General features: G+C 42.2%; 1 protein-coding gene across 1 annotated transcript in view; it reads right to left on the bottom strand.

The window, feature by feature from the left end:
- Nucleotides 1-16264: 16264 nt before the first annotated feature.
- The window catches only part of TFCP2L1 (transcription factor CP2 like 1), a 30004-nt gene continuing 18558 nt past the window's right edge, over nucleotides 16265-27710 (bottom strand). Inside the window, exons 7-16 of the mRNA XM_009640844.2 lie at nucleotides 26938-27100; nucleotides 25636-25746; nucleotides 23841-23932; nucleotides 22406-22454; nucleotides 22216-22309; nucleotides 21273-21363; nucleotides 20505-20605; nucleotides 18902-19044; nucleotides 16756-16807; nucleotides 16265-16302 (exon numbers count right to left, since the gene is read on the bottom strand). Of these exons, the coding sequence (XP_009639139.1) occupies nucleotides 16265-16302; nucleotides 16756-16807; nucleotides 18902-19044; nucleotides 20505-20605; nucleotides 21273-21363; nucleotides 22216-22309; nucleotides 22406-22454; nucleotides 23841-23932; nucleotides 25636-25746; nucleotides 26938-27100 (934 nt within the window). The remainder of the gene's footprint in view (nucleotides 16303-16755; nucleotides 16808-18901; nucleotides 19045-20504; nucleotides 20606-21272; nucleotides 21364-22215; nucleotides 22310-22405; nucleotides 22455-23840; nucleotides 23933-25635; nucleotides 25747-26937; nucleotides 27101-27710) is intronic.

Genomic DNA, 27710 nt, shown 5'->3' with positions numbered 1-27710 from the left:
CAACTGAGATGTTCCCCAGGATTCTGCAACCATAGCAAGGAGGTATTCAGATTTATCCAGTGTAATGCCTTCTTCCCTGGGTCTTGTCAATGCCCCTGCCCAATGCCAGGCATAGAATCACAGAATCACTTTGGTTGGAAAAGACCTTTAAGATCATCGAGTCCAACCTTTAACCTAACCCTGCTATCCCGCCACTAAACCATGTCCCTAAGCACCTCATCTATCCTTCTTTTAAATACCTCCAGTGATGAGGACTCTACCACCTCCCTGGGCAGCCCATTCCAGAGCCTGACAACCATAGCTACAGCAAATTCCAGGTTATACAAGGGCAGCCCTGCACATTTGTCTTTCTTCCTGAAAGCAAAATGCTTAAAAACTTGATCCAAGACTGGGTTTTAAAGATTCCTCTCTACTTATGCCATATATATAATACCCATATCTTATGCCACTGACTTCTGTTGTGTATTTAAATCAGGAGGAGTCAAGGCTTGCAACTATTGCCATGGAAATCTGGATCTGCTGACCCTGGTAGACAGACCTACCCTGAAGCATGGGCAGTCACTGGGACTCGGGACCATAGGCCAAATTTCTACTCTGCCAGAGTCTTCAGCTCACAGCCAAGTCATTTATCCCCAAATCCACAATAGCACCTGGGCACCAAGAGGTGTGGAGGCAAGTCAAGTGCCCAAGTAATTTAGAACCTCTAAGTCTAAACCTCTTTGGTGTAGTTTCCCTTCACTGAAAAAGTAGAAGAGCACCTTCCAGCCTCCCCCAGCTCTTGAGAAGAACCTGGGAGATGGGGAGAGATTGCACAGCATTCTGTCAGTAGAGCAACTAATAACTATTTAGCTATGAGGGTCATGTGGGGATTCAAGGGACAAGAGCAGCTAGACAAGCCAGCTTGCCCAAAGTTCAAGTAGTAAAATGAGTGATGCTCTTTGGGTTCGTACTCTTTCTTAGATGAAGGCACAAAGGACATCCCACTCATGCTGTCCAAAACCACATCTTTCCTAGGCCAGGACTTGCAGCATGCACAACTGCAATAAGCCAGGAGGTGCTTTGGCCAAGCCACTTGGTCAGGTACCTTTTCAGAAGACAGTTTGCATACTCAAAACAGTGAGAACAAAGTGTACAGGCTAAATAACTTAATAAACAAATATGTACCTTAGGCAATTGGTGTTCTACCCTGTTCTGTTGCCCTTCATTTACTGAGGTGAACAATGAATTAAATTATGCTTTGCCAAGGAGGAAAAAAAAACCACAACAAAGTCTATTGAATTGTGTCAGAACATCCCATTTTGGAAGTGAGGCAAGAGTATTTTTGAATGGCAAAACCTAAATTTATCATTTATTGAGTCACAGTTTTGAAGTGGTATTTTCACCCTAAATATAGATTACTCAAAAAAATTACCAGCTATGAAACAAAGTCTTCTGTTTTAAGAGAGTCATATCAGACATGGGTGGACCATCTGAGGGAAGTTTAAAATTCCACAAAAGCATTTACTACTGTTGAAGTCAACACAAGAAAAAGTTTTGAAATGGGGAAAAACCTGAAATATATAACTGTTTTTATTATCATCAGATTATACTGTTCTCCACATTTTAGATCTTTCAAAGGTCAAAGCCTTCCAATGTCCATCATGAGAGTGTTGCACTTAGAACTGGGCTCTTCAGTGTGAAGCCCATGGTCACAACTCAGATGATTAAGGAAATTGCCAAAGCACCTGCCAGAATTTCCCCATTTTTGAAGGAAAGCAAGACAACCATGCTTTCCTTCAAAAGGAAAGCCTTTAAGGCACTATGTAATTCTTCTTCTGCTTATAGCCGATGAGCCAGACTCAGCTTGTAAGGTTTATCTTGTTTTCATGGTAGAGAGTCCTGCTGATTGTAGCTTCTCCATTCAAATTAAAAAGCGCTGAAATGAAGATGACTTGTATCTTCATTTACTTCAAGCCTGTAACTAAAGGATAAGCATCTCTTATCCACCAGCTCTGCAGCCATTTCTCCTCTTGATTGTGTATTCTTTTACCATATACAAAGATCCTAGTTTGGAGATTTAATGCATTCACAGCACAGGTACCCTACGCTGCTCAAAAGGGAGTGTACACTGCCTTGCACCACAGCACATACAGAGCAAGAGGGCATCCTCACAGTACAGGGTAGCACATTCACTGCAGCTTCACCCCAGCTTAAAGCCTACTAGGCTGCTCACACTGCCAATCCTACCCATCTCTGTGAAGCAATACTGTTAGCAAGTAAAACCTTAAATTTTTAGTTGCAATTAATTATATTCAGCTCCACTGTGACAAGTTATAAGGTTAGCTGGCAACCATATCTCCACAAGAACTGCCAGACTTAGTAGGAAGTGGTTGCCAAGTTATATTCTTTCTTATTTGCTGGGAAAAGTTAAGTAAACAAATAGATCCCAATTTATTTTTTAAATAGTCATTCTTAAGGGATGAACTGAAAGATAATTATGGCTTGGCACACCTGTGTTATTTTACTTTTCTCCCTCCCAACACTGGAAAGACAAAAGCTTTTCTTAGTGAGTGTATTCATAGATTATCCAAGGCAAGAATGGGGCATTATGACTTCTGGTTGGATGTCCTGGCCAGCACTGGCCATGGACTTTCCCTTGCTGAACCCACACAACACTTTGAGCAAGGTCAGGGCTAGATGAATTTTGAAGACCCCTTCCACCCTAAAGTATTTCATGAGCCTATGACTTTATAGCCTTTGTTACAACCACAGGTTGACATCAAGCACACATGCTGGCAAGACAGTGAAACCTGCTATTAAGGCTGGGAGCAAGTTTCATCCATACTTCCAGTTTCCAAGAGTAATTATCTCATTGAGTGCAAAATCACCAGCCTATAATTAGCTTAATTGCATCCTTCTGCAGCTCCCACCAATGTCAAGCACTACGCAACCAGCACTGGGCTGGCAATAGATTAAGCACCCACAGGTGAGCCCCATCAGAGGGGATCAGCACAGTTTATAGCAGCAGACAGTACTGTTAGCTAACTCAAGACTTTGGCTTTATGGTCTGTAAGCTACTTGCCTGTATGGCCATTTTTATCCCCTAGACAGCTTAGATAGTTTAATTTTGTTCTGAATTACTCAGGAGTTGTCTCATTTACATGACCAGCTAAGCAAAACCTCAAGTCACACAGACCCTTTAAGGAACAAGGCAGAAAGGGCAGATGGAGTATCACTTTCTAGAAAAAGACTATCATGATCACTAGAGATTTCTATCACAAAACTTCTCCAGACTATGCCATTAGCTTCATTCCTAATGAAGTAGCACCCATTGCTATAATGGCAAAGCTTTGTAGCACAGCCAGCATGGACCAGGCCCTGCCAGCCACCAAGAAAATGAGAGAGAAGGACAGAGAGGTGGGGAAAATACTGTTAAGGGTGGAGAAAGAAGGTAAGTGACAGGGATTTTTACACTGCAAGTCCTGGTACACACCTTTAAGGAGAACAATAAAGCCCAGCAAAAAGCACAGTACATATCAATGGTTAACAACACACAACCTGAGTCTCTCCAGCCACTCACCAGAGATGGGTCTCCTCCTACCTCAGCACTACTTCTCCTACATCCACCTAGGAAGAGAAGTGGCTGGGTTTATAAAGCCAGGTTTCCTGACCAGGTGCAGGGAAGGCTCCTTGTCTCTGCAGTAGTAAGGCTGACCCCATCATGGAACAATCTGGGAAATTAAAACTCTCAGGAACACCTGCTGGCTTGTTTGCACGTCCCATGAACATTCTCCCAGCTTTGGAGAAAAGGGGATTTCCAGCCCTGGCTTCCTTTCAAGACCTCCCCAAAAAGTCAAATGTGTAGGTAAAAAAGTGTCATTCTTAATTAAGGGCCACCATTTTTTTCCCCAATGCTTACTAATAAGAGGCTTCCTTGCCCTCAACACACCTGGCACCCTGCCGAAGGTGACAGGCAAAATGGCTGAGAAAGGACTCCAGGGGTGCAATGCAGAGTCTCTGGGGGTTCAGTGCTCTGCCAGGATTGGCTTTAGTGTCTTGTACTCCTGACTACCAAATTGGCCTGTTAATTTTTTACTTAATGGCTTATCCTGGCCTCAGCTATAAATCTCTACAGAAAGAATCAAGTTAAAAATTGTCTCACACTTAGTGATACACCCTAAACAGACACTACAGACAACACACATACTGTCACAACGGGTCTCTGTATTTAGGTCAATTATTAACTGAGTGATGCACATGATGTTTAAGTTCTTACCGTTCTTCCAGTGCTTAATGGGTGCTACGTAGAATCTCTTTTTTTAACGTATGCATTTTATATTTATTACCTTTTTCTACCTGAACTCACCTCCACACATATTCCCATATTCATTCAACATGGATTGGTGGCGACCAGTCAGGACTTCATCAGGAGTCTGATGGGTTGGGGTTTTCTGAGTTCTCCAGTGGTATAAGGTCATGAGGATTTCATTTTAACAGCAAGTTTAAAAAGGCCCCTGATGGCCCTTCCCTCCAGCTGATGGACTCTTCTCCTCTTGCAGGGCCTGGTGGACCCGGGCAGTCCAGCTGATTCTTCTCTACAGCCAACAAGCCCTGATGCACATGCACATCTCTTTGGCCCAGGTTCTAAGTTCAGGCTCCTGGTCCTGCTCTTTGCACCACTGGGGCTCAGAGACTTTGCACATAAACTATTATTTTTAAAGACTTCCTCACTGAGAGAAACCAAGAGGGACATCACCTGTGGGTGTGAGAGCCTGAAAGGTGACAAATTAATGCCACTCAGTGATGTTCAGGAGAGAGGAAAAAATGTTTAATTGTTTTAAAGTGGGAGTCTCCAAAATCAAAAGGCTCATTTTCTCAATTGCTTTGTCTGTGTAGCTGGCCAGTGGGTGACTGTAATCATCACAACAATTAGATGGAAAATTCAGCTGTTCAACAGAGAACTGAAAAGTGCAAAATAAAACAAACACAAAATTGACTACAAAGTTGCATCACTCTCACACAGAACAGCAGGACCCTCTTTGCCATGCAGACATGCTCAGCTGTGCGTATCGGGCAGGATCATGGTGGTCCCTCTGCCCTCCATCGTGAGCCGCTGATGCTCAGCCAAGGCCACTGCACATCACGTCCAGCCCTTGGCACTCGTGCTGAGCAGCTCTCTGTGGTTCCTGAGCTGCACAAAGGGCATGGCGCTACCTCAGATATAACGTGGGAGGCAGAACACTCCTTTTCTCACCAGTTTCTTAGTCTCCATTTGCCACCAGCTTTGCCACTCAAAACTTTGAGTTTCAAAGTGAGTCAACAGTGTGTTGCCACTCCGTCCTCATGGTGTTAAAAGTGATTCGTGCTGGATTTGAAGTGAAAGCTAAGTTGCTTCCTTGCCTTAGTCACCATCAACTAATGGTGGTGGTTTTGCTTGAATTCCCCTTGGCGGTTGGGCTGGAGACCATTTCTTTAGCTGGGATTCAGCTCCATTTCAGACAGGGACAGAAGAAACAGAACTAACACATTCTGGCCCTGTTCCTACCGCTGCAGTCAGATGGGTGGGCTTCACCTTGCTTGTCCCCTCTCTCCATCAGAGACGGTCTTTAAGGTCAAGTCAGACAATTATCCACCAAGCATGACAGGGCTGGTGTTGATAGACAACCCTCTGATTATTTTGGGACATATTGGCTACCATCATGAAGCAGAACAGCTACTCTGTCACGAATTCACATGAGCGAGCACATCCTTATGCCACCAGTTGGCCTAACCCCCTCCCCAAACAAATCCCGAAATAGCATGTGTGGTTGTCAGTTATTTGCAGGAAGACAGGAGTAAAGAAGCAGCATCCAAACAATTAACCTAATTTCTGATGTTAATTTTAACTACATGGCAGTGAACCAAATTTTCTGATGACAAATCAGAAACCCAACCATAAATAACCTGCTTTAAATATGAAGAGCCACTGGTCCTTAAAAAGGTGCGCAAAGATGAGACTCTAGGGGACAATCCCACCACTCACTTTCAGCCATCACTTAAGGATAGTACCATGAAATATCATCCATTGAGAGACACTGTTTCAGCCATCACTTAAGGATAGTACCATGAAATACCCTGTATCATCCATTGAGAGACACTGCGTCCTCCCGAAACCAGTAAGAACGGCCTTACTTGGAGGCTTGGGCTCCCCTTATCCAGGCACCCAAACCAAGTGTTGGAGGCTGGTTGTGCAAAACCTTTCTCCAACCTTCACTACAAAATGTGTGGACTCACATTGTTGGTTTAAACAATGGTGGAGAGAGGTGTCCTCCTGAGTAGGCTGTCAGTAGGTTGTGTTTCTGAGCAAGGTGTTCAAGAGGTGGACGTGCATTTAAACCAGCAACATGGCTGCACGCTTATTTGTTCGGGAACAGTTGCTCCTCTTCTGCAATGTGGCAGGGGGGCTGCCAAACCACCAGTGCAGGAACTGGAAGAGCAACAAGGGAGCCAAAGCTTTTGAAAAAGCAAAGCAGAATGTCTCTCCTTTTTTGTCCCATTAATTACTTCAACAATCACCAAACTTATCCCGATGTTCTCACTTGGACTTTACTTCTTTCAGGCCACGCATGTGACAGTAAACCACTATGGCTGCTTGAGAAACAAAAGTTGTGGCCACATAGGCACCACCATGAAATGAGGTAAATCTGTTGGAAAATGGAAACTGAAGGCATTTCTGGAATAATTTTGCCTGGGACAATGTTCTTTGTCCTCAGGACAACTGTGCCGAAGCACACACTTGGCCTAACGTATGTGGCCTCCACGCTTTCGTGCTGAGCTTTCCTTTCCTGGGCTGCTCCAGCCACACAGCGTCAGCTACATTTTTCTTCCTGCATAAAGTCATGTGCTCATTTTTTACTCAACTTTTCCCTGATTTTACTACCACAGGTTGAATTATTAGGTGATGCCAGAGAGTTCCAAAGTGGTGCCAGTCATCCAGAAACTTTCTTCTGGGAGATGCTAAGCTTTGAAAATGCTTTCACAAAGGAATTCCTCCTATTGTTGCATTTCCTCCATTCTATCCAACATATTTTTAGCATTCCCCCTCTCTAAAGTACAGTCTTAATTTCAGCATTTAACAAAATTTTCACCTTGGAAAATGATTTCTCAGTCACTAATGTCTTGGCTAATTTTGGATTCCTGCTAATCAATCTTTTTTCCAGCTCTATCATACTTGCTCATGATTTAATATCAGTGAAATGAGAACTGAGGCTTTTCTAGACTGAAAAATGGATAGCAGCACTGTTTGCAACAGTCAAAAATAGAAGATTTTAGGATTAAAAAAATAAACAGCAAAAAAAAAAAAGTGTATGTATTTTTATAATGAGCAGCGCTTTTAACATAATCTATCAGAGGGGTAGATTTCCCTCAGATGGAAAAAGACAGATTAGGGCCCTGTGCCTCCAAATCCCCAGCAGGGAGCAGGCAGATGCTGGTTTACAAGCCCCAGCATGAGGACATAGGTGATCTGGCACTCCAAGGTCACACATCACCGGAGGGGGGGCGTGGGGGGGATGTGACTTTATCCAGAGTGGTACAACACCACCTTTTACTGTTTCATTTTGGTTTATTTAAAACATTATTTTCTTCCATCTTTCTGTTTGTTGTCCATGCTCAACAAGCTCCAAGGTGCATTTTATTTGTTGCTGTAACTTACCAGCGTAGCTTAATATTGAGAATAGAGCCTGATTCACATCACTGCTCTCCAAGAAATGGGAGGAAGGACTTTTTTTTTGTTGTTGTTGAGCCAAGACAGGCACTACAGCCTGTTGTGCTCTGCTAGGCAGGCTCATAGCACTTGGCACCTTCATTCCCTCCTGAAATGTAAGAGGCTGGTGCACCCCAAAGCCTAGTGGCTGCCCTGCCTCCCTGGGCCATGGATAGCTGGGGAGCAAAGAAGTCTACGCTTGTCTGAAACTCCAGTTTGGTCAGTACAACCAACCTCTGCTGTAATATCCTAAAAAAATTAAATTATTGCAGTGTCAAATCTTTCCTACCCAGGTAAGCCTGGAAGCATTTAACTTCTTTACAGAAAGAGTATGAAGGATGATATGGGGACAATCTTTTTAGCAAGGCCTGCTGTGATAGGACAAGGGGTAATGGTTTTAAAATAAAGGAGGGTAGATTTAGATTGGATATAAGGAAGAAATTCTTTACAATGCAGGTGGTGAAACATGGAATGGGTTGCCCAGAGAGGTAGTGGAAACCTAGAAACATTCAAGGTCAGGTTGCATGGGGCTCTGAGCAACCTGATGTAGTTAAAGATGTCCCTGCTCACTGCAGGGGGGTTGGACTAGATCACCTCTAAAGGTCCCTTCCAACTCAAAGCATTCTATGATTCTATGATTGCATGTTATTCCCCTTCCTGCTCCATAGTTGTGACTAATCCTTTTAATTGAAAGACTGCATTGTTTTGTAAATTGGAAAATTAATTTTAAAATGTTTGCTTGCTGTTGAGGATTTAGATGAGATTAGGCCAACACTTTGGCTAAGCAGCCCCAGTCTTAGGCCTTGGCTCTCCTCACTCACAAAAAGCTCTTTTCAGCTCCTGTCCAGTCTTAATTACAGCTGCTGCTGACTTCTGGGCATGTTCCCTAGGAGGTCTTTTCCTTATAAGCTTCTCTTGGTGTGCTTCCCATAGAAATTAAATTGTGCAGCATTACCCCTTTCCTCGTCTTTGAACACATTTATTAGGCAATTTTAGATAAACAACCTTCTTTTTCGCATTTACCAACCCCTGCCAGCACATAGGTCAGGCTTACAGGAAAAGAGGAATAAATTTCCATGGAGCACAGTGGGAACCACCCGTGCGTGCAATGTTCACATGGCACCTCATGCCTGGGGAGCTCAGGGTGGGATTCACCTCCGTCCTCCTGAAGGGCCTCAGGGATGGCCTCTGAAGCTGGCAGGGCTCATACAGCCACCAAGCACTTGCTGCTGGTGGCTTCTCACACTCAGCACCTTCCAACCTGGAGAGCCCAAATGCCAGCCTTGGACCCCGAGTGTCTACCAGCATCCTGCCATCACAGCACAACCTGCCCAGCTCCCTTGTTGCTGCCTGCAGGTGGACTTGAATCTATGCTGAAGTTGAAGCCATGTTGAATCCCAGCAGCCCTGTGAGACATGATGCTTCCTAACCATGCATGGAGCAGTAGAACACTTTATCAGGCTTCAGAGAGCTTCATTTTTAACTCTGGTGAAACTTTAAGCTAAAAGAAACTAGGGTAGACAGTCCCATTCCTCTTCTCAGGGATGCCTAAATCACTAGTAAGGGAAAAATAACCGATTCTCATCTATCTTCCTCTAGGAATGTTGTCTGTGCCCTTATACATATGCATATGACTGATATATACAGAGGCACATGCTGCATTTTCTAGTTTTGCAAGTCAAAATACTTCTTCAGCAAAAGAAAGGAGCCAAAATTGCTCTTGAGGTCAAATGCATCTTGGGACAAGCTGCTTGCTTTCAAGCTTTTAAACTCTCTGCAGTTTGAAACTTGGATTAAGCAGCACCCTTACATGGTAGTACATCCATTCCCTCTCCTTTGCCTTAATGTGAAGTTTGGCTGCTGGAAGATCCTACTTGCAAACTGGGCTCCATCTTTTCCAACTGGAAAATGACACTGCACATCTATCAACCTCCTGAACATGTATGTTATGGCTTCACCCTTAGAGGATGCTGAAGTGTTCCCAGCCAAACCATTGTGAATGCTCCACGTCCAAACCTCACTGCCTCTTCTCCCACATGTGTCTAACAGATTGCTAAATGGGACAGAGCATTGCTACTGGGAAGGACTTTTTGCTCATCTCTGATGTCACCAAGGACAAGGCTCTGAAACAACCTGTTGTCCTCCGAGCACAGCAAGGCCAAAGCCAGCTGTAATCTAACACAGCTTGTGCTCTCATGGAAGCATACACCTATTGTCACAGCTGCTGTAAGAATTGGGCATTTCCCCTCAAGCCTTGACGTGGATTACATACAAACTGGTCACAGCACCGTGCTGCAGAGAAATTAAGTTAGTCCCAAGATGAAGAAAACGCTGCAGGACACTTGGCTACGGCTGATGTTCTCTCACCAGCAGTTTGCAAACTCTGACCCCACTGATTTTGAGAGGGTGCCCGGCACCTCACAGCTGCGCACCAAGGCGGAGCCGATGCTGAGGCTCTCCTGCGCCCACCCACGCCAAGAAAAGCAGAGACGAAACACGTGCTTCTTACAAACAGGTTTATTTGCATTTTGACTGGAGCACAGATTCTAGATACAGATTTCTTCTGCACAACAGTACAAGAGCCAGTGCAAAATATGCTTTTTTTTTTTTTTTATTCATGTACAAAAAAACCCAAAAACCAACAAACGAAAAGACAAAGAGTGTGGCAGTATTTACTCACAACTGGTACGCCTCAGCCTCCAATCGACCCACCTCCATTCACCCTCGCCCATCATTCTGACTTCGTGGTCAGCATCGCCTGTCTCGAATGGCTGCATTGTCAGTGAAGAGAGGTAACTCCCCTAGCCCGTTGAAAGATGAACACTTACGCCAAGCAATCTGGGACAAGAGCAGGCTACTTAAAAAAGTTGGACACACCAGCTGCTCACCAATGCGTCCCCCAACAGGGAGCAGAAGAATTTTGAGGGAATGGAAAAAACCAAACCAAAACCCAATTGGAAATGCACAAAAAATTAGGCACCAGCTTAACCCATTTTTTTTTAAACAGAGGCAAGGATGTTAAGATACACCTCCAGTCTGCCTTCTCATATTCACCCACAGTAGTGATGATCAAGGCCAAACAAACACTCCCCTCTTTGAGTACCCTGTGCTGTCAAACAGATTATAATCTTAAGAAAACATTTCTATTAGTAGCATAAAGTTAAACCATTTCATAACTGGAAGAGAAAGAGAAGCTACAGTCTGAATACAAGTATTTCTTTGAGAATAGTCAAAAACAAACCAGAAACAAAAAAACCCTGTCCCAGTCATTCACCAGATGATTGTTAGAATTACAGCCAATGCTTAAGCGATACAACATCGAGCTAGGAAAGTCATTGTATGGTTGTTCTGCTTAGGGAGTAGCTCTTACTAGTTTATGAAGCATTGGGCAATCTATTTCTCTTTAACTAATTTTCAGAAGCTGCAATATAGAACTGCAGTGTTAGTGCAGGAATATGTTCGTCTTCACCAAGGCCTGGGATTTATACTGCAGAAATTCATCAAATTTACATCGCTCCAAGTGTACCATGACTGAATCACCTAGAGTCATTATTATGGACTTTTACATTTCTACCCAAGGAATGGCTGGGTTTCAAAGCTTGATCAACCAGAGTCTTTTACATTGAACTGCAATTAAACAAAGCAGAGTACCAGTTAAAGCCAAAGAACACAAGTACTCAGCACATATATGTTTTGATACAGTATGGTATGTATGTGTGTATATATATGTATAAATATGTATATGTTACATTATAAGAAGAATGCCATTCAGGGCTTCTCAACTGCAAGAATCCTTTTACCACCTGCAAATCTTGAAACTTCAGCCCATTAAATTTCACACCAAGACAACGAGAACTCTAATATTTTCCAGATTGAATTATTTTTTCTATTTTAGCCAATTAACCAAGCAGGGCCAGCTGAAAGAACAGGAGGTTTAATTTTAATAACACCAGTTCTGCCACCTCAGGCAGACGGCACATGTATCATGGGCATTTCTGTGAGTTCTCAGACCATCACCAGAGTTGTACTAACTGATCCGTATCAATTCACTCGGTTGCCAGAGAAAATGCCACAATTTATGAAATAACTGCAAACAGCCAGTACAGCTCTGATGAGAGGTTAGCAGTCCCGGCTGGAGTCATATGGGTTTTAATCATGTAATGGTTCGGCCTTTTCATCCCCAGCAAGCCCACTTCTACTCATAGTGGCTGTCACCATACATCCAGCCTAAGAGCTGGACAGTTTGGGATACCATACTATTCATTGTAATCCTAAACCCCAGAGCCTACAAAGGTCTGCTGTACAAATTTCACATATAGAGCTGAAAAAAGTCTCACTTAAATCACTTCAAGCAGGAGGTTTCATTTGTTACTTTAAAAAAAAAAAGAAATAGGAGCAACAACAACAAAAAAGGCAAGAATAAATGTAACAGGCACTTAAGAGCAAGGTAAATGCAAAACCCTTTTGGCTATTTAGATGAGGGGGAGCTACTCATCTTCCTTGCCTTTAGCCTATCTAGAATTTAGATATCTAGCCCAGACTAATCATTTGTGCTTCTTCCAGTCTTGAAGAGACAAAAGCTTCCTTCTGGAGGCTGTCACATCCTCAAATAGGGCAAATGAGTCTCTCCAAGGATGGCAGACCCTGTAACCACAGGGAGTGTCTAAGTGATTAGCTAGATTACCTGCCACTTACACAGGTGAGATGAGTCTCTCGCTCTCTCTCTCTCTCCCCCTCCCCACATAAGCCACTAACATAAATCCTGAAGGCTTTGTTTGGTTCCTGCATGGACAAACTCACCAACTTCAACAAGGGTTTGCTTTTGTAGTTTTGGGAGGCAGAGGGGAAGACTGGTCAGCAGTCCAATCTCACACCAACGTTGGTCTGACCGCTCACCAGCTGCTTGGCCACGATGGTTCAAGGCCAGTTTGCCCACATACAACCATCCATTGGTTACGCAGCATCACGCAACAAGGGTGTAGCATGTTTTCCTAACACCCAGAGATGCATCTCAACCTACACCTTCCTCAAGGGGGGCAGCAGGAGAAGGGGGGGGATGCTGATCTCCTCTCTGTGGTGACCAGCGACAGGACACGAGGAAATGGAACAAAGCTGCATCAGGGCAAGTTCAGTTTGGACACTAGGAAAAGGTTCTTCACAGAGAGGGTGGTCGGTCATGGGAACAGGCTCCCCAGGGAAGTAGTTACAGCACCAAGCCTGTCAGAGTTCAAGGAGCATCTGGACAACACTCTTAGTCATATGGTTTAGTTTTAGGAAGTCCTGCGAGGAGCAGGGACTCGATGATCCTTATAGGTCCCTTCCAACTCAAGATATTCTGTGATATTCTATGATTCTAAGTTGAACTCCACATTCTCCTGGACACCAAACTAGGTGTGCTGCGTCTTCATGGGTGTATATGTTACTGAGCACAATCCTCCAAATTTCTGCTGGGACTAGAGAGGTTCAACAAGGATTAGAACTACTCTGTCAGGTAAGGTAGGCCTTATACACATATCAAACAGCTTTACAAACAGGCTAACATAGATACAACAGTAGACCCCACCTAGTAGGACAATATTTATAACCTATATGATTGTTTACTCTGGTATACCTTCTTACAGCATGGAAAAGAGAACAAGATATATTGTCAAATTCACCCTTGTACCAGTATAAAATTAGTTGATTCTTAAAAAATCTAAATACAACAAGGCCCTAACGGAGAGTTATTTTTTTGTTCAAGATTAATCAAGCAAGTGCTACTGAAACACTATGAGGGGGTTTGCACATAATTCCTTATGGGCAAGATTTATTTTTTTAAATAATCAAGAACAATTTATGTATTTTTTTAAATAAGCAAACAGTTCTCAGTCCCTAACTCTGGGAGCAAAGCTACATCTATCCTTTCTTCACACTTCTGTGTTTCAGTATTGCTGTGCCCCCTGAACTACAGGGCTATCACATGTAAATGGATATGGTACAGGCTATACTCCTGGCAACTCCAAGGTCTTTTTTAAACCCTTCTCATCAGGTCAGATTCACTTCTCTAAGCTGCATGCCAACAACAGCCACACCAGATATTAGGCCAGCATTACAAAACAGGATGAAAAAGCACAGCCAACATACATCTTCTAAAGTACCTTCCACAAAAGAAGCCAAACAGCTCCTGATACACAGGGGCACATTGGTCCCACCTACTCACAAACACAGCTGGAATTTATTACCTGTTTTGGAGGGCAGCCTGCAACTGTGTGGCCACAATCTGGATGCCTCCATGCCCAGGGCTGGGGGCTCCCCCATTGTCCCCCTCCATGTGCATGGCAGTGCAGAGCAGGCTGCAGAGCCAGGGAGGCAACAGAGGAGCCAAGGCAGGGTCAAGCTTGACATGACAAAGCACCTTTCTCTCGAAAAGATGGCATTTCCCACCCTCCACGAAGGCGTATCTTCCCCCAAAGCTTCCCCTAGCTTCTCTGTCTGACCTCCCTCACTCCAGGTGACTATATACAACTTCACCACCTACACAACCTGGTCCTCAACAAAGAAGCCTCAAGCGCCTTCACTTCAGGGGGAGGAATCACCGAGTCCCAAAGCCTGGGTATCATTTTTGGAGAAATGCTGCAATTCATGGAGCATCTAGGACAGCCAGTTGAGCAAGATCATGCCTAAGTAGGCAATGTTACTCAATTAGCTGAGTTGGCTGAAGGTTTTCCCATTGTAACATGATTTTTCTATTCTAGTATTATTTTTGGTGTAAAAAAATCAGTGGGGATGGGTGGGTTTCTTTGCGCAAAACTTGATGCTTTTAATGAAAAAAAGGTTGCTTTTCTCAATATTTTGCTCTTTATTTCTGTTGGGAAAACTTGAAACACATTGGTTTTGTCAGAAAAATATCAGTCCATGTCTGTCCGAATTCCTCCAGTGTCAGCTGGGAGCTGTATTTCACGGGCTCCATGTCCCCCTCTTTCCCAGAAGGCTGGGTTCCTGGGCACCCCTCCAGCCTTCATGACGCATTCCCCTTTTGACTAACCCATGGTAAGAGCATCATGGGATCTGTAACCCAGCCAAAGAGCTGGGCCCCAAGGGAGACACGGCGCACAAGGCACTTGAATGGTAATTTCTGAGGTCTGCAACAGTAGCTCAAACTGATGCTGCTTTAAGGGCCAAATGGATTTAATTAAATGTTTCCATTTCAAAAGGCTAGAACATTTTATTCAGCATTTTCCAGCTGACAGTTTCTCATTTAAAAAAAAATTCCATTCCAGGAAAATTTTTGGTATTTCAGCTTTCCATCTCAATTCAGGATGAAATTAAATGTTCAAGTATCAGAATTTGATGCTATATGGACATTCTGTTTGGGAAACAGCCTTATTAATTAACTTCCAAAAGTGAAATGACTCCTTCCTTGCAAGAAGGGTGTGATCCAGTTTGCCTTTGACATCAGTGGAAGCCACTTTTTCAGTTTAGTGGAGCCTGGGTGGTGTCCCAAAAGACCAAGGGGTGGAGGGTGGAGTTGACCATAGTTGCAGATATTGGAAACAGGAATCAAGAGTGAAATAGTAAGAATACAAGAAGCAGCAACTAAGATGACCCATTACCTGGACTCAATCAAAACTCAATTTTACTTACTTAGTGAGTAAGTTACAGGAGGAAAAATCATTAAGATTATAAAACCTAATTCCCAGTTACAGTAGAGCTAGAAGTTAATCAATGCTTTGTAGAGCAGAATATATCCATAGTATGAATTTGTTATGAGCTCTATAACCTTCAATGTTCAAAACATTTCCTCAGAAAACCTTCATATACTCAATTCAAGGAGACTACTCTAAAGCTAAAGATATAATATGGTACTGAACTTCTTTGCCTCCAGTTGTCTGTCCTCCCTCGAACCCTGCAAAATTGTTCTGTTGGGTTGGTTTTACAGAATCTCTGTCAGGATGGACCAAGGTCTCTGGACTTTGAGCACATCTACAGGTAGAAAGCAGCTAAGTGCAGGCTTCGAGGGTTGACACTCTGGGTGAGGACTGGGCACCAAATCCATCCTCTGCATTACCCAATCTGTTTATAGATTTAGCCCCAAGCCTTCCACCTCAAAGAGTACAAGACAACCCCCAGGGAGCCTATGTCCATCAGCAACAGGGTGTATGTTGAAAGCAAGAGAGCACTCAGTAAATAAATCGATTCACCCAACCATGAGGGGTCTAGAGAATTGGGTTTTGTTTATCTTTCGTTTCCCTTTAGTACAAGGCAGATGTTTCTAAGTCATAAGCAGAAACCTCAACAATTTTTAAGACTGAAGAGGAAGGGAGGGAGGAAGAAACATGTACAAGCTTTGAGGATGTTCTCAGCTTCAAAAAAAGCCAAAAACAAAACCACACACCAAAAATGTATATCTGTAAAAGCAAGTTTTTTTCCTTAAGCTATTTGGTAATTCTTAGTTCATAGGAGCATTTTATCCAGAAGGTTCTTCATGTTTCCAGTCTAGGTTGTAGCAATCTCAGTGAGGCACTAAATTTTAGGCTGTTAAAGTCTTTCTGTGCAGCACGGTCATTTTAAAATGATGTGATAGCCATCATTGCTTTCAGCTGTAACAAAGAAGTGCAAAGCATTTTTTCATTGCTTTTAGAAAACAGCACAGATACAGAACTCTAGATTTTCCTCTTAGGTAGTTTGCAACAGTTTGTACTCTTGTTCCACAATCCATTCATGAAAATCAATGTTGAACATCTAGGTCAAAGCATTTGTATAAAAAAATACAACGTACTAACTGTCATCTTTTATCATTTTACTAGAATGTTTTCTGCTCATTTATGTCAGCGGTATCAATGGATTTATGAAAGTTTTATAACAGTGCAACTGAGAGGAAAGCATAGATCAATCAGTCTATCATAGTGTAAGTTGATGCAACACCTTGACTTACACTAGATTAGATTACTTATCTTTTCAGGATAAGAGCACTGAGTTTGTGATAACATTTAGTGCAATTGAAAGGAGAAATTATCTTTAGAAGTGCATGTAATAACAGCAGCAATACATACCTTTTAATGTGCTGATAACAAAACAAGATTCATCTTGGAAGTTTTGCACCATCTGAAGGGCAGAAGGACAAAAGCCAACACAAAATATTTTTAGCAGTTTAATTCAGGTTTCTTTCAGTGCCAGTACAGAATTTAGAGGAGAGTTATCAAACAACATTTGGTGTCTAGTCCTACACAGTCCTGAGTAACCCTTCCCATAAGGTTGTTGAAGTACATGACTGATTAATTAAGGTCCTTGCAGCTGCTAATGTGCTTAGGAGAAGTTTATACTAAAGTGCTTGCCTGGAACTGATCTGGCTTGTTCAGCATTTTGCCATCCTCTTTGCAGCTCTTGATCCTGCAAGTTCTTATACCTCTCCAGTTAGTCTATTAAAGACTATGTTCTTAATTGCCTTCAATGAAGCTATACTAGTTTAGACTGGATGAAGACAGCCCCTCTCCTAATTCTAGCAATGGTGATACACACACACATTCAGCTGAACCGTGAAGCTTTGGTGAGCTTACATGAGCATCTGGGAGAATATCTAGAGGTGGTCAACCCTGAGAAATGGACTCCTTGCTGAATAAAGGAATATTGTTACTATAAAGCCATCTCAGCACTGTTCATCTGGTTATTTTGACCAGACATTAATATAGACACTGTGCTTGCAGGAACATTTACCTGTTTGTATTTTGTCAAGGCACAGGAATCTTAACGAAACCGCTATAAGACTATAAGAGGCAAGGCAGATCATGGGAAGCAAGATCAGTATCTAAAGCTATTTGAGTTATTCATGAAAAACAGCTAGATTTTCAGAACATGTGCAGGTTCTAGCAAGGCCCCTGACTAAACAGGTGAGTTAAGAGATTCAGCTGACTTCAGATCCAATCTGAAATGCTCACTTAAGCTTCATCCTTAGTCAATGCTTCCTCCCATCTTAAAGTAGCTGTGTGGGACAGAGAAGGTGAATTATCTTCAAGAGGGGTCTCGTACAGTTGGAACAGACGCTGGACACCTAACTTCAGAGAGGAGGTGACCAGAACCTCTCTGCTCAGCTCAGAAAATCCAGCTTTAAGCAAAAGCCTTCTCCTAGCTATTGAATATAATTCAAGTAGAGCACTTCCCAGCCGTAAGCTCTCACATCAAATATCCTTTTCATCTTAGACTAATCTCCCTATTCTCTTTTGGGTTTAACATCCACCCCCTGCCCCTGCAAATCAAACTTCACTGGCCAGTCTGTGTGTCTGTGCCTAATGATGCATGAAGTACATTCATAGAGTGCCTCACTCTTGCCACTATAGTACTAGAACAAGAAAAAAATTATTAAAAAAGCAATAGACATTGTTAATAATTGACTTAAATAAATACTTAAGGCCTTATACCCAAGCTGGTTCAGGCAATTCCCCTACCAAGAGTTGCCTCCAAGCACTTTACATCCATAAAGCATCAGGGTTTCAGATTTAATCAGGCTGAAATAGCAAGGAGACTTTAGGAATAAGCATTACAGCCTTCAATTTAGGCTCCAGTTGAGACCTATGCTTTGCTTCATTTGTTTTAACAATGTTTCTTATAAATGAAGCTCCTTAAGTGATTCTGGTGCATGAATGAGTAAGTAATTTAGTGAGGGGAAAAGAGGAAGAAGGGCAACTCACTATTAACCTGAAAGTTAATGGAACAGACTAAATTAAGCCATCATATAATGGGACACAAACAGCTAGCAGAGGTCCATGAAATTATAGTGAGTGCTTACACACCACTGACTCAGACCCAGTGGCTGTAATCACTGGCCAAGATGTAAGAATAATTGCCCTAAAGATTTTCAAACTTGCCTTCTTTAGGAAACTTTCCTATTCAATTTAAAGGTTCTCACTTTAGATCCTTACTTCAGAATTTGTTGAAGTAGTCAACACAAAAAGAAAATTACCTATTTTGTTGTGTTTTGTTTTGTTTTAAAAAAAAACTCTTTTACAAAGCAAAGATCTTAAAACCACACCGAAATCAATGGTATGCATGAATGACTTGCTTTAAGTATTTGCTTTAACTTGTTGGGATTAGTAACCTTGCAAAGCTTCCTTGAAGACTCATTCCATAATTTAAAAGGTCATTCTAATTTCAAGAAGTCAGACAACTGTTACAGCTCTGACAGAGTTTGCACTAAACCCTTACCTCATTGCTCACTAATACATGGATCCCTGTGGGTCCCTGCCGATAGATTCGATTTATCTGCTGTGGAGAAATGCTGTACAAGTTTGCAATCTTCTCAATTAATTCCAGCGTGGTCAATTCTTCCAAGAAGATTGCATGATATACTGCAACAAGTTGAAAGCAATCACAGAATTACAGAGTAATTTTAAAATAGCAACTACAGATAACACCAAGATGTTCAATATCAACAACTAAATGGGTTTAAGAACCAGGTTCAAATCTTGATAGTAGATAAACAAGCTTAGTACCTTTGAAGCAGCCCCCAAATATCCAGCTTGATGATTTATAGAAAAATACCCAGTATAATAATAATAATAATAATAATAATACCCAGCACCTCTCCTGTGAGGACAGGCTGAGAGAGTTGGGGTTATTCAGCCTGGAGAAGGCTGTGGGGAGACCTGATTGAGGCCTTTCAGTGCTTAAAGGGAGCCTATAGGAAAGATGGGGACAATCTTTTTAGCAGGGCCAGCTGTGACAGGACAAGGGGTAATGGTTTTAAACTGAAGCGGGGTAGGTTTAGACTAGAAATAAGGAAGAAATTCTTTACAATGAGCGTAGTGAAACACTGGAACAGGTTGCCCAGAGAGGCAGTGGAGGCCCCATCCCTGGAAACATTCAAGGCCAGGTTGGACGGGGCTCTGAGCAACCTGATATAGTTAAAGGTGTCCCTGATCATTGCAGGGATCAGGACTAGACAACCTCTAAAGGTCCCTTCCAACCCAAAACATTCTATGATTCTATGACTCTATTTGGATGCAGTGGGTAAATAAGACACACGTCACTTTTGCCCAGAGGAAAACACAGGGACTAATGACAACATCTATCACGGGGCACTGGAAAAACACTCTCATAAAGGTGTTAATGTTTTTGGATAATCTGCTTTTACTGATTTTGACACTTTAAAGTAGATCCAATTAAACAGTAAAACACGTGAAACGACGTTACACAAAAGTAGTGTTTTATTAGATGTTATCCCACTGACCCCATAGGCACAAACTATAGACTACAACGTATCAAATAACTGTAGATGACACTATTATTTTTTAAATCCAATACAAATGGTAGAAACAAGCAGGTAGAAAAGCTGTGCCTGGTTAATGCTATGCACAAGAACCGAGGACAATCCCTATTCTCATTTGACTGTACATCATGTCATGAGGGATAGTTAAGAGCCACAAGTTCCCAAAAGCTTTGAACTCCCAAGAATTAGAACCTCACTTTAAGACATAACAACCTTCCTTTTCCCAGAATATTTTCAAACAAGCCATAGTCTAAAGCAAATTGTGGATGGGAGGGTAATTTTTAATGCTATGGTCCCTATTAAGATCTGAATAGAGACTTTGCTGTGGCATTCTGCAGACAGCTTGTAAGTAGGCCTGTTTCCCAGGCAGACACTACCAGTTGGAATCTGTAGCCCTGGTACTAACCAAAGCGTCAGAACTGGGATAAACAGGACCTCCTTAAACATGCAGGACACCAAGCTGTCCCAGGCAGGAGCTCAGGCAGAAAGAAGCATTCTCACCAGAGAAGTGTTTCACCAAATCTGTACATAAAAACTTACCACAAAGACTGCCATCTCCATTTTCTCGTTTTTGGTGGAGATGGGACCTGTTTTGCTCTGGTTCTTGACAGACATAAATTGTCATCTTGGGCCTTACATTTCTATGAATTATTAAAAAACAGCAGTGAGTTATTTAGTAGGTCTAAAATTGTTCCGTTCAGCTAGCAAACACTGAGAGATGGAATCATTCAGGCTGTAGATAAATAACCAACTAAGGGATAGTCTTGATGCTGGTGACTAGATGTCTTAGGAGGTCTAGTAAGAGCCCCCTGGGAAGTGGTGGCACAGTGCAGAGCACCTTAATCTCTTCAGGATCAGATAAGAATAAACAGCTTTCAGCACTTGCCAAGCAGCTCATCATACCTGCCTTTACCAATTTGAACCCTGCCCAGCTGGAGAATTTATGTTATTGCCATATAAGTAAGTTTAAGAGTCATTTGAGGCTCCAGGGAATGTTTGGTTGGTTTGTTGTTTGTTACCCGTGATGGAGATGCAACACAGGGTATTGTAGGCTGTGTCTCGTGGACAGTGGATGGAAGCTATCAGCTGGTAGCAAATAAACCACTGGAGATCGACATTACAATGCTTCATTTTGGCAACATTTGAGCTGTGCTTGGATTTGAATACCATAGTGATCTCCAGCCTCTGAGATGACCTCTCTGAAGTGTTAAAAGGTCTAAATGTTACAGCTCCAGGATTATTTCTAGTTAACACTGAAATTCACGGGATGCTGCCGTAACAAAAAAATAGGAAGGAAGACGTACAAACCTTCCTTTGATTGCATTAAAGAGCCGAATTCCATCAGCAGGCCCACAGATTTGAACAAAATCTTCTTTGGACATCTTCAGTAAGTCAGCACCTACGTATTTCAAATTGATTTTTTTTCAGAAGTTAAGCAAATCTTAGCTTCCAAATTGTGTGTATGGGCAGCAGGAAAGGGCAGGGGGAGAGGATCCACAAAGCTAAATCAGACAGATTTGCCTAGAGAAGTTGCAAATTCAGAGAGGTGTACACTGCAAATCAATCATTGTGAAACAGAGCTAGAAGCTGCCAAAAGAGCAGTGCTGCACTGGAAGATACTCTAGCCAACTGGGAGATAAGCTAGATATTTAACATTAAATGGCCCAATTTTCTCCAACTGCCGTGTTTACCAGTTTGTTTAACCATGTTGCAAGTCAGAGACAGGTTCCTCAAGGTTTCAACATCTTTAACAATTCCCCCTTCCACCATCTTACTGCTGTGTACAACTACCTAATGGGAGTGTACAGTGAAGATGGAGCTGCAGATGGAGCCAGACTCTTCTCAAAGGTGCACAGGGACAGGATGAGAGGCAGCAGACAGAAGATGGAAGATGGGAAACACTGATTAGGTATAAGAAAAAAATTTTTCACTGTGAGAGTAGTCAAGTATTTGAAGAGGTTGCTTAGAGATTGTGCAATTTCCAACCTTGGAGGTACTCAAATACAACTGCACAAGGCCCTGGACTTGCTTCAAGCAGGGGACTTGTGCCTAATGAACTCCAGAAGTCCCTTCCATCTTAACTTATTCTATATTTCTACAAACTGTTTTGGCAAATGCTAACTAATCTAGAACAAAAGATCAGACCAGTCATGCCATCAACAGTGGCCAGCAGCAGATGCTACTGATATGAAGCATGAGCTGCACTTACAAAAGAGAATAAAGACAAAATAATTGGACTGTTTAAACTCACCCGAAAAACTTGAGAAGAGTCTACAGAATGGAGAGAACCTATTACGATGAAGCCACTGCTGGGCATCTTGAATAGAAGCAGAAGGAAGGAGATGCTACATTGCAAAAAGAATAAGAAGGTCTTGAAATGAACTGTTCACCAGTGTCCTAAAAAAGAAAAGCACCACATTAACATGATCTCAAGTACTTACATCATTGCTGGGAGGCAGGAGCTCCACTTGGTGGGTTGGAGAACTGTTGCTAAAAAAAATTATATAAAGTTGGAAGAGAAAAAAAACATTATTTTAAATTTTACATCACATTGTCCATCCTCTTCCCCCTCCTCCATTTGACTCAACTGTCACAAGTTACATACCAACTTGGCTCTTTTCTCTATCAGATTTAAGAAAAGGTGTCCAAAAACTGGGCCAAAAAAGGACCAAAAAAAAACCAGCCCCAAAAAACTCTACTTGAGCCTTTGTTGGTCAGTTGAGTTCCTACTCAACACTGAGAGAAAAACTCGGTTCTGACCTCATTCAAGCTTTTCCATACAGGTGACTCACTAATGTGATGCCATCTAAGCAAGGAAGTTGTGACCTATGGGTTTGACTGAACTGAAACATTCTGAGCCAGAAATCCCCTAACTAAATCCACTCTCTAGTAATGATTCTTTGCAAAAATTTAATAAAGAATCTTGTAATCGAAACCTGCTGTTTTTTTAAACATAGTAGATCGCAATTTAACTATATTAGACAAAACCACATTTCTACCAAACCAAAACATAGACAGGACTTGACACATGAAGGATTTTCCCAATGAGTTAATAATCTATCACTGAAAGAAAATGCTCAACAGATCTCTCTGCTAACACCAATTCTTGTCATTACAGTGTTTGTCCTTATTCATCGATTGAGGTTGCTCATTGAAAATTTGTCATACAACATTGATTAACTAATGAGCTGTGTGGAGAGGTGACAAAGCTGTAGAGTGCTAGAGGAGGAAAAGAAAGGCCTATGCCAAATTCCTAGGGGAAAATATGTTGCAGGGAGGACTCAGAAGTACCAAGGGACTGTGCTGTGCATTTTTGTCATCAGCTATCATCTTGGGTGTTTCTTTATGACAGCCATATTAATGAATTAAACATGCCTCTTGTTAATGCTTTGTTCTGGAATGGCTTCTCAGAACCCAGACTGTTTTGCTCCAGACAGAATTTCTTTAAATCCCATTCAACTGGGAATTCAGCACCCCAAACCACCTCAAGACAGAAAGGAAGGAATACCAACTCTGAAGAGGTGGTGAAGGCTGAAAGCCTCTAACACTCTTGTCAGGAGATACTGGGAATTGCTGGTACAGAAGACGGTGTGTTCTCTGACCCCTACTGAAGAGTAAGAGAGGAAACTCACAGCAGAAATTGCCCTGGCGGTCCTCTGATGCTCACCTCCCATAAGCAGTGACATACAAATAGTACTCTGCATTACAGGGAATTCCTGGCTGGAAGATCTTAAAAGTCTCTGTGGGAAATATTTGCCCCTTTCTAGGAAGGGTGGTCCTTGACCTCTTGTTCCAGGGTATGAAATGCACGGACACACAAAGCACATGCACACAAAGGTATCAACAGGAAAGATAAAGCATTTATTTGTTACATACCCATCTCCAAGGTTGAAGCTGTTGGGAGAGCTGTTGTAGCTTGGAGATGGAGCATTGTTCATTTGATAAGGCACATCTGGCCAGGGGGAGCACTGTTGGAAGGAAGGCAGTGGGGATACTTTCATAAGGATGGAAATAAAGGATTTGATTCTCCTCTTATACCATATTCATGCTGTTGCCACACCACTAACTTCAGCTCATCACTCCTGCTGGGAGGAGGAGACGGGCCATGGATTTTTTACGCCGCTCTCCAAGCAGGCTGTCAGGGGGCCAGATTGATTCCAGTTGTGCATTCCACATTTCTCCCATTTCACAAAGCCTGTCCCCGAATAACACTGGGCCAAAGTGTGCACAGCTGTAAGTCAGAGCAACGCCAGTGTCAACTCAGACTGAAGGCAGCAATGATACAGAAATACCCCCGGTCTCAATTATAAATCCCTAATTAAATCCAGGCAAGAGTGACAAATACGCTCCAGTGGCATTGCTTCAGGTTTATACCAGTGAAAGAGCAGAATTTGAACCAGCCTGTTAAAACCTCTGGCTATTAGTTGAGGAGCTTGAGTTATAAACCGGTATTACAGGGAGAAAATTTAAGATAGACAGACGGACACAAAGCTACTAAAAGTCTTCGCAAATATAGGTCAAACTCCATCGTCCATTACAGTAGTGTAAAACCAGAGTAACCCAGCTAGAATTGGTGACTCTGTTCTGAATTTAAGCCACCGTAATCAGCAGGAGAAATCTAGCCCTGTGGAACCATCAACAGCTCAAGAAAATGCTCAGTCGTATCCTTGTTTGCAATGATAAAAAGAAGACAAGCATAGCTGTGGAGTTTTATCATCTCCACAAATACTAGCAAATATTTAACTCTTTGGCAACCCACATTTCCCCATACAATATGTCAAAGTGCATCAGAGCTCATAGGAAGAGTTTGGGATCTGCCACCTCAGTAGAATTAGGTCTGTGTACACAAGAGCCTTGTTAACAACCACCACATTGAATTAGAAAACACGCTGGTCGCTCCTGGCAACTTGAGGAAAATTGAGTGGGAGGGACTGGATCTCACAAACAGGAAGTTCATTTAAATTAAGAAAACCCCCTCATTTTCAGAAGTCCAGCAAGCCACTTCAAAAAAACAAGAACTAAATCAAAAAACAAAATATTCCCATAGGGAGCTGGAACAGCACTTTTAAACCATTGTCTTGAGTCCTGTTGCTTAGTAACTCTGCAGCCTGGGGTAAGCTTATATATACATCTTAGTAATGGCAGGGAGGGGTAGGAACAGAGACATATCTGCACCAGATGCATCAGAACATAAGACATTCAAGATATTCCTCAAGTACAACCCAGAGATCTAGCATGCAATCATAGCCTCACAGGCACGTTCACAGAAAACCAGATTAATAATTTAATCAGACACCCTACTCATCTGTTCAAGTGCCCCATCTCCTACATGAGCTTTTGCCAGACAGTTCTGAAGAAATTACCTCAAACAAGTGGCATCTCAGTGCCACGACAAGTGCCCAGGAGCACGGCAGAAGATAGAGAAAATGCTTCTTTTAAAGCTAGGCTGTTAAGTGTTGGTTTATACCCTGAAACATAAAAAACTTTGGCATGTTTTATAAATCTCAACAGTGAGAGATATTTTATAATTTCACCCAGGTCTCAATTTCAGTCAGATCTGGGCATATGTGTCTCCGCAAGACAATCTCCAACACTCAGTTTGACTGAATTTTCTCTCGAATCTATCTCCCAACATGCTGAAGTAGTACGACACATCTCTAAAAGGCTTTACCTCTGTGAGAATAGTTGTCTCATACGAAGGCTGATACTTCTCCTTCTCCTGGGTGGTCTTCTTCTCCATTTTTTCCCTGTCAGTCTTCTGTTTTCTGTCTGCTCCTTTAGGCTATAAGCATAAGCACAAGCTTTCCCTTATGCCAAGTATTACAAGTTTGGAGACAGAGGCCAAGAGATTTTTTTGTAATCTGTTCACAAAAGTCTCCTTAAGATTTATGGGGACTCTACACATGGAACAAGACCAGATCTGCATCTTCTAGACAAAAAAATTAGTCCAGCATCTCTGCTGTTTATATAGCATCTTCCATTAATGCATATTGCAATTCCAAAATAGGCTCACCACAGTCCTGAGATTTGATACCAACTATTTCAGACCATGAGTCTCATGAGTTATGCACTTCAACTGGTATTTGTACCATCTCTCCAGGAACAGGAAGGACACTGCTTGGGGATCAAGACTGGAGCAGCAGATGCTTTGAGAAAACAGGCCTATGAAAAGCATATTGGTAAGTGACCACAGGTCTGCCATGCCCTAATTAGGAGCTTCAGAGATGAACAGAATCATCTTTCTCTCCTCCAGATAGCATGGAGAGGAACTCTGCTGCAACAAGCAAAGGGTATTTAAAATCTCCAAGTTATACTCTCACTGTTCATGGAGGATTGAATCAAAGAAACTGGAGATGCCCATACTGTCTTGCGTGCCTAGGAGCACCAAAATACAGTGGATACCACAAATATCAATCAGTGTAATATGTTGAGTTAAAATTACTTAAACCAGTAGCTTCAATATTCCTGAGAAACTTGACCCTATTTTGTATAGTTTGCAATACACATCATCTTCAGGACACAGACTAATGAGGGGCAATGCCGTCTAGAGACTACTTGTCTGTATTCCACAGAAATTTATTTTGTGCACTGATGCCTCTCCAATGGGTTCCCATTCCAACCAGTCGAGGTTTGAATTGTTCATGAGGTCATTACTATTATTATTATTATTATTACATCCACACAGCACAGATCTCAGTATTTATATAGCATTCAAGGCACAACGGACTGGCATAAGTCTCCATGCAACACTTGAGTTTGAACTGGGTCATTTTAATTTAACTAGAATTGCAGTGTAGCAGCTCAGGGCTTATGTCACTTTGTGTGCAAGCATCCTACTTAAGATCTTAAGCACAGCCACCTAAAAGTCTGCTTTTTTAGCCCACTACTTGCATCACTCCTACACAATTTTAAAACTGCATGTTCCTATTCTTTGTCTATTCCAGTTGATGACAAAGCTGAAACTACCTCATACCTTGAACACTTTGATCTGGCAGCTTGCAGAATGCAAGTGTTCTGTGTATTCACCATTTTCATTCTGCTTAAAGGTGTCGATTTGCACCCGGAAGGGCACCCCTTTCTCTCCTCCATGTTTCCGCGGAGTAAATTCTGTGCTGATGCAATGTACCTGGCAAAACAAAAGCTGTGCTCATCTCTGGAGACAGTTGGAAGCTGTGCAAATCCAATTTCAGACTCCCTGAACTCGCAGGGTGCCTGAACATGAGGATTTGGCTCCTTCTGAGAAACTAAGAGAGGCAAAAGAGTTCAAAAAGTTTTCATTTCTGTTCCTCAGGACAAAACAATCAGAAAAACAAGGAGGCCAGAGAGAAACAGGGCATCAGGAAAAGTATCCTTTGATTTAAGTAAATCCGACATACAGGTTAAAAACAGATAGCTGTCATTTGAGATGAGAAACACTCATGAAAGAGGAAAGCAAGCAAAACTAACAGGTTGTGAACAGTTTCCTCCAGACAAAACCCAAGCTTAGAAAGCAGTATCCATTTTTTTCTTTTTTTTTTAAAGAAAATCCTAGCTGTAGAGGATAGTACTCCAAAGCTAGCAAGTAGCTAGCAAGTTGGTTTAGCAAGTATACTACAAATTAATTATACGTGATTCTCGCTTGAGTTTGTATATTATCATTAGCATCTTTCTCTCTTCTTCATGTCCTGGCTACCTTAACTCTCCAGATCTTTAAGATACCTCACCATTGTATCTGCCACAGGAATATCACTTCTCTTACCTGAATGA

Source organism: Egretta garzetta, unplaced genomic scaffold (genome assembly GCF_000687185.1).
Source record: "Egretta garzetta isolate BGI_Z169 unplaced genomic scaffold, ASM68718v1 scaffold326, whole genome shotgun sequence".
NCBI lineage: Eukaryota > Metazoa > Chordata > Aves > Pelecaniformes > Ardeidae > Egretta > Egretta garzetta.
This window is presented reverse-complemented; position numbering and strand designations above follow the sequence as displayed.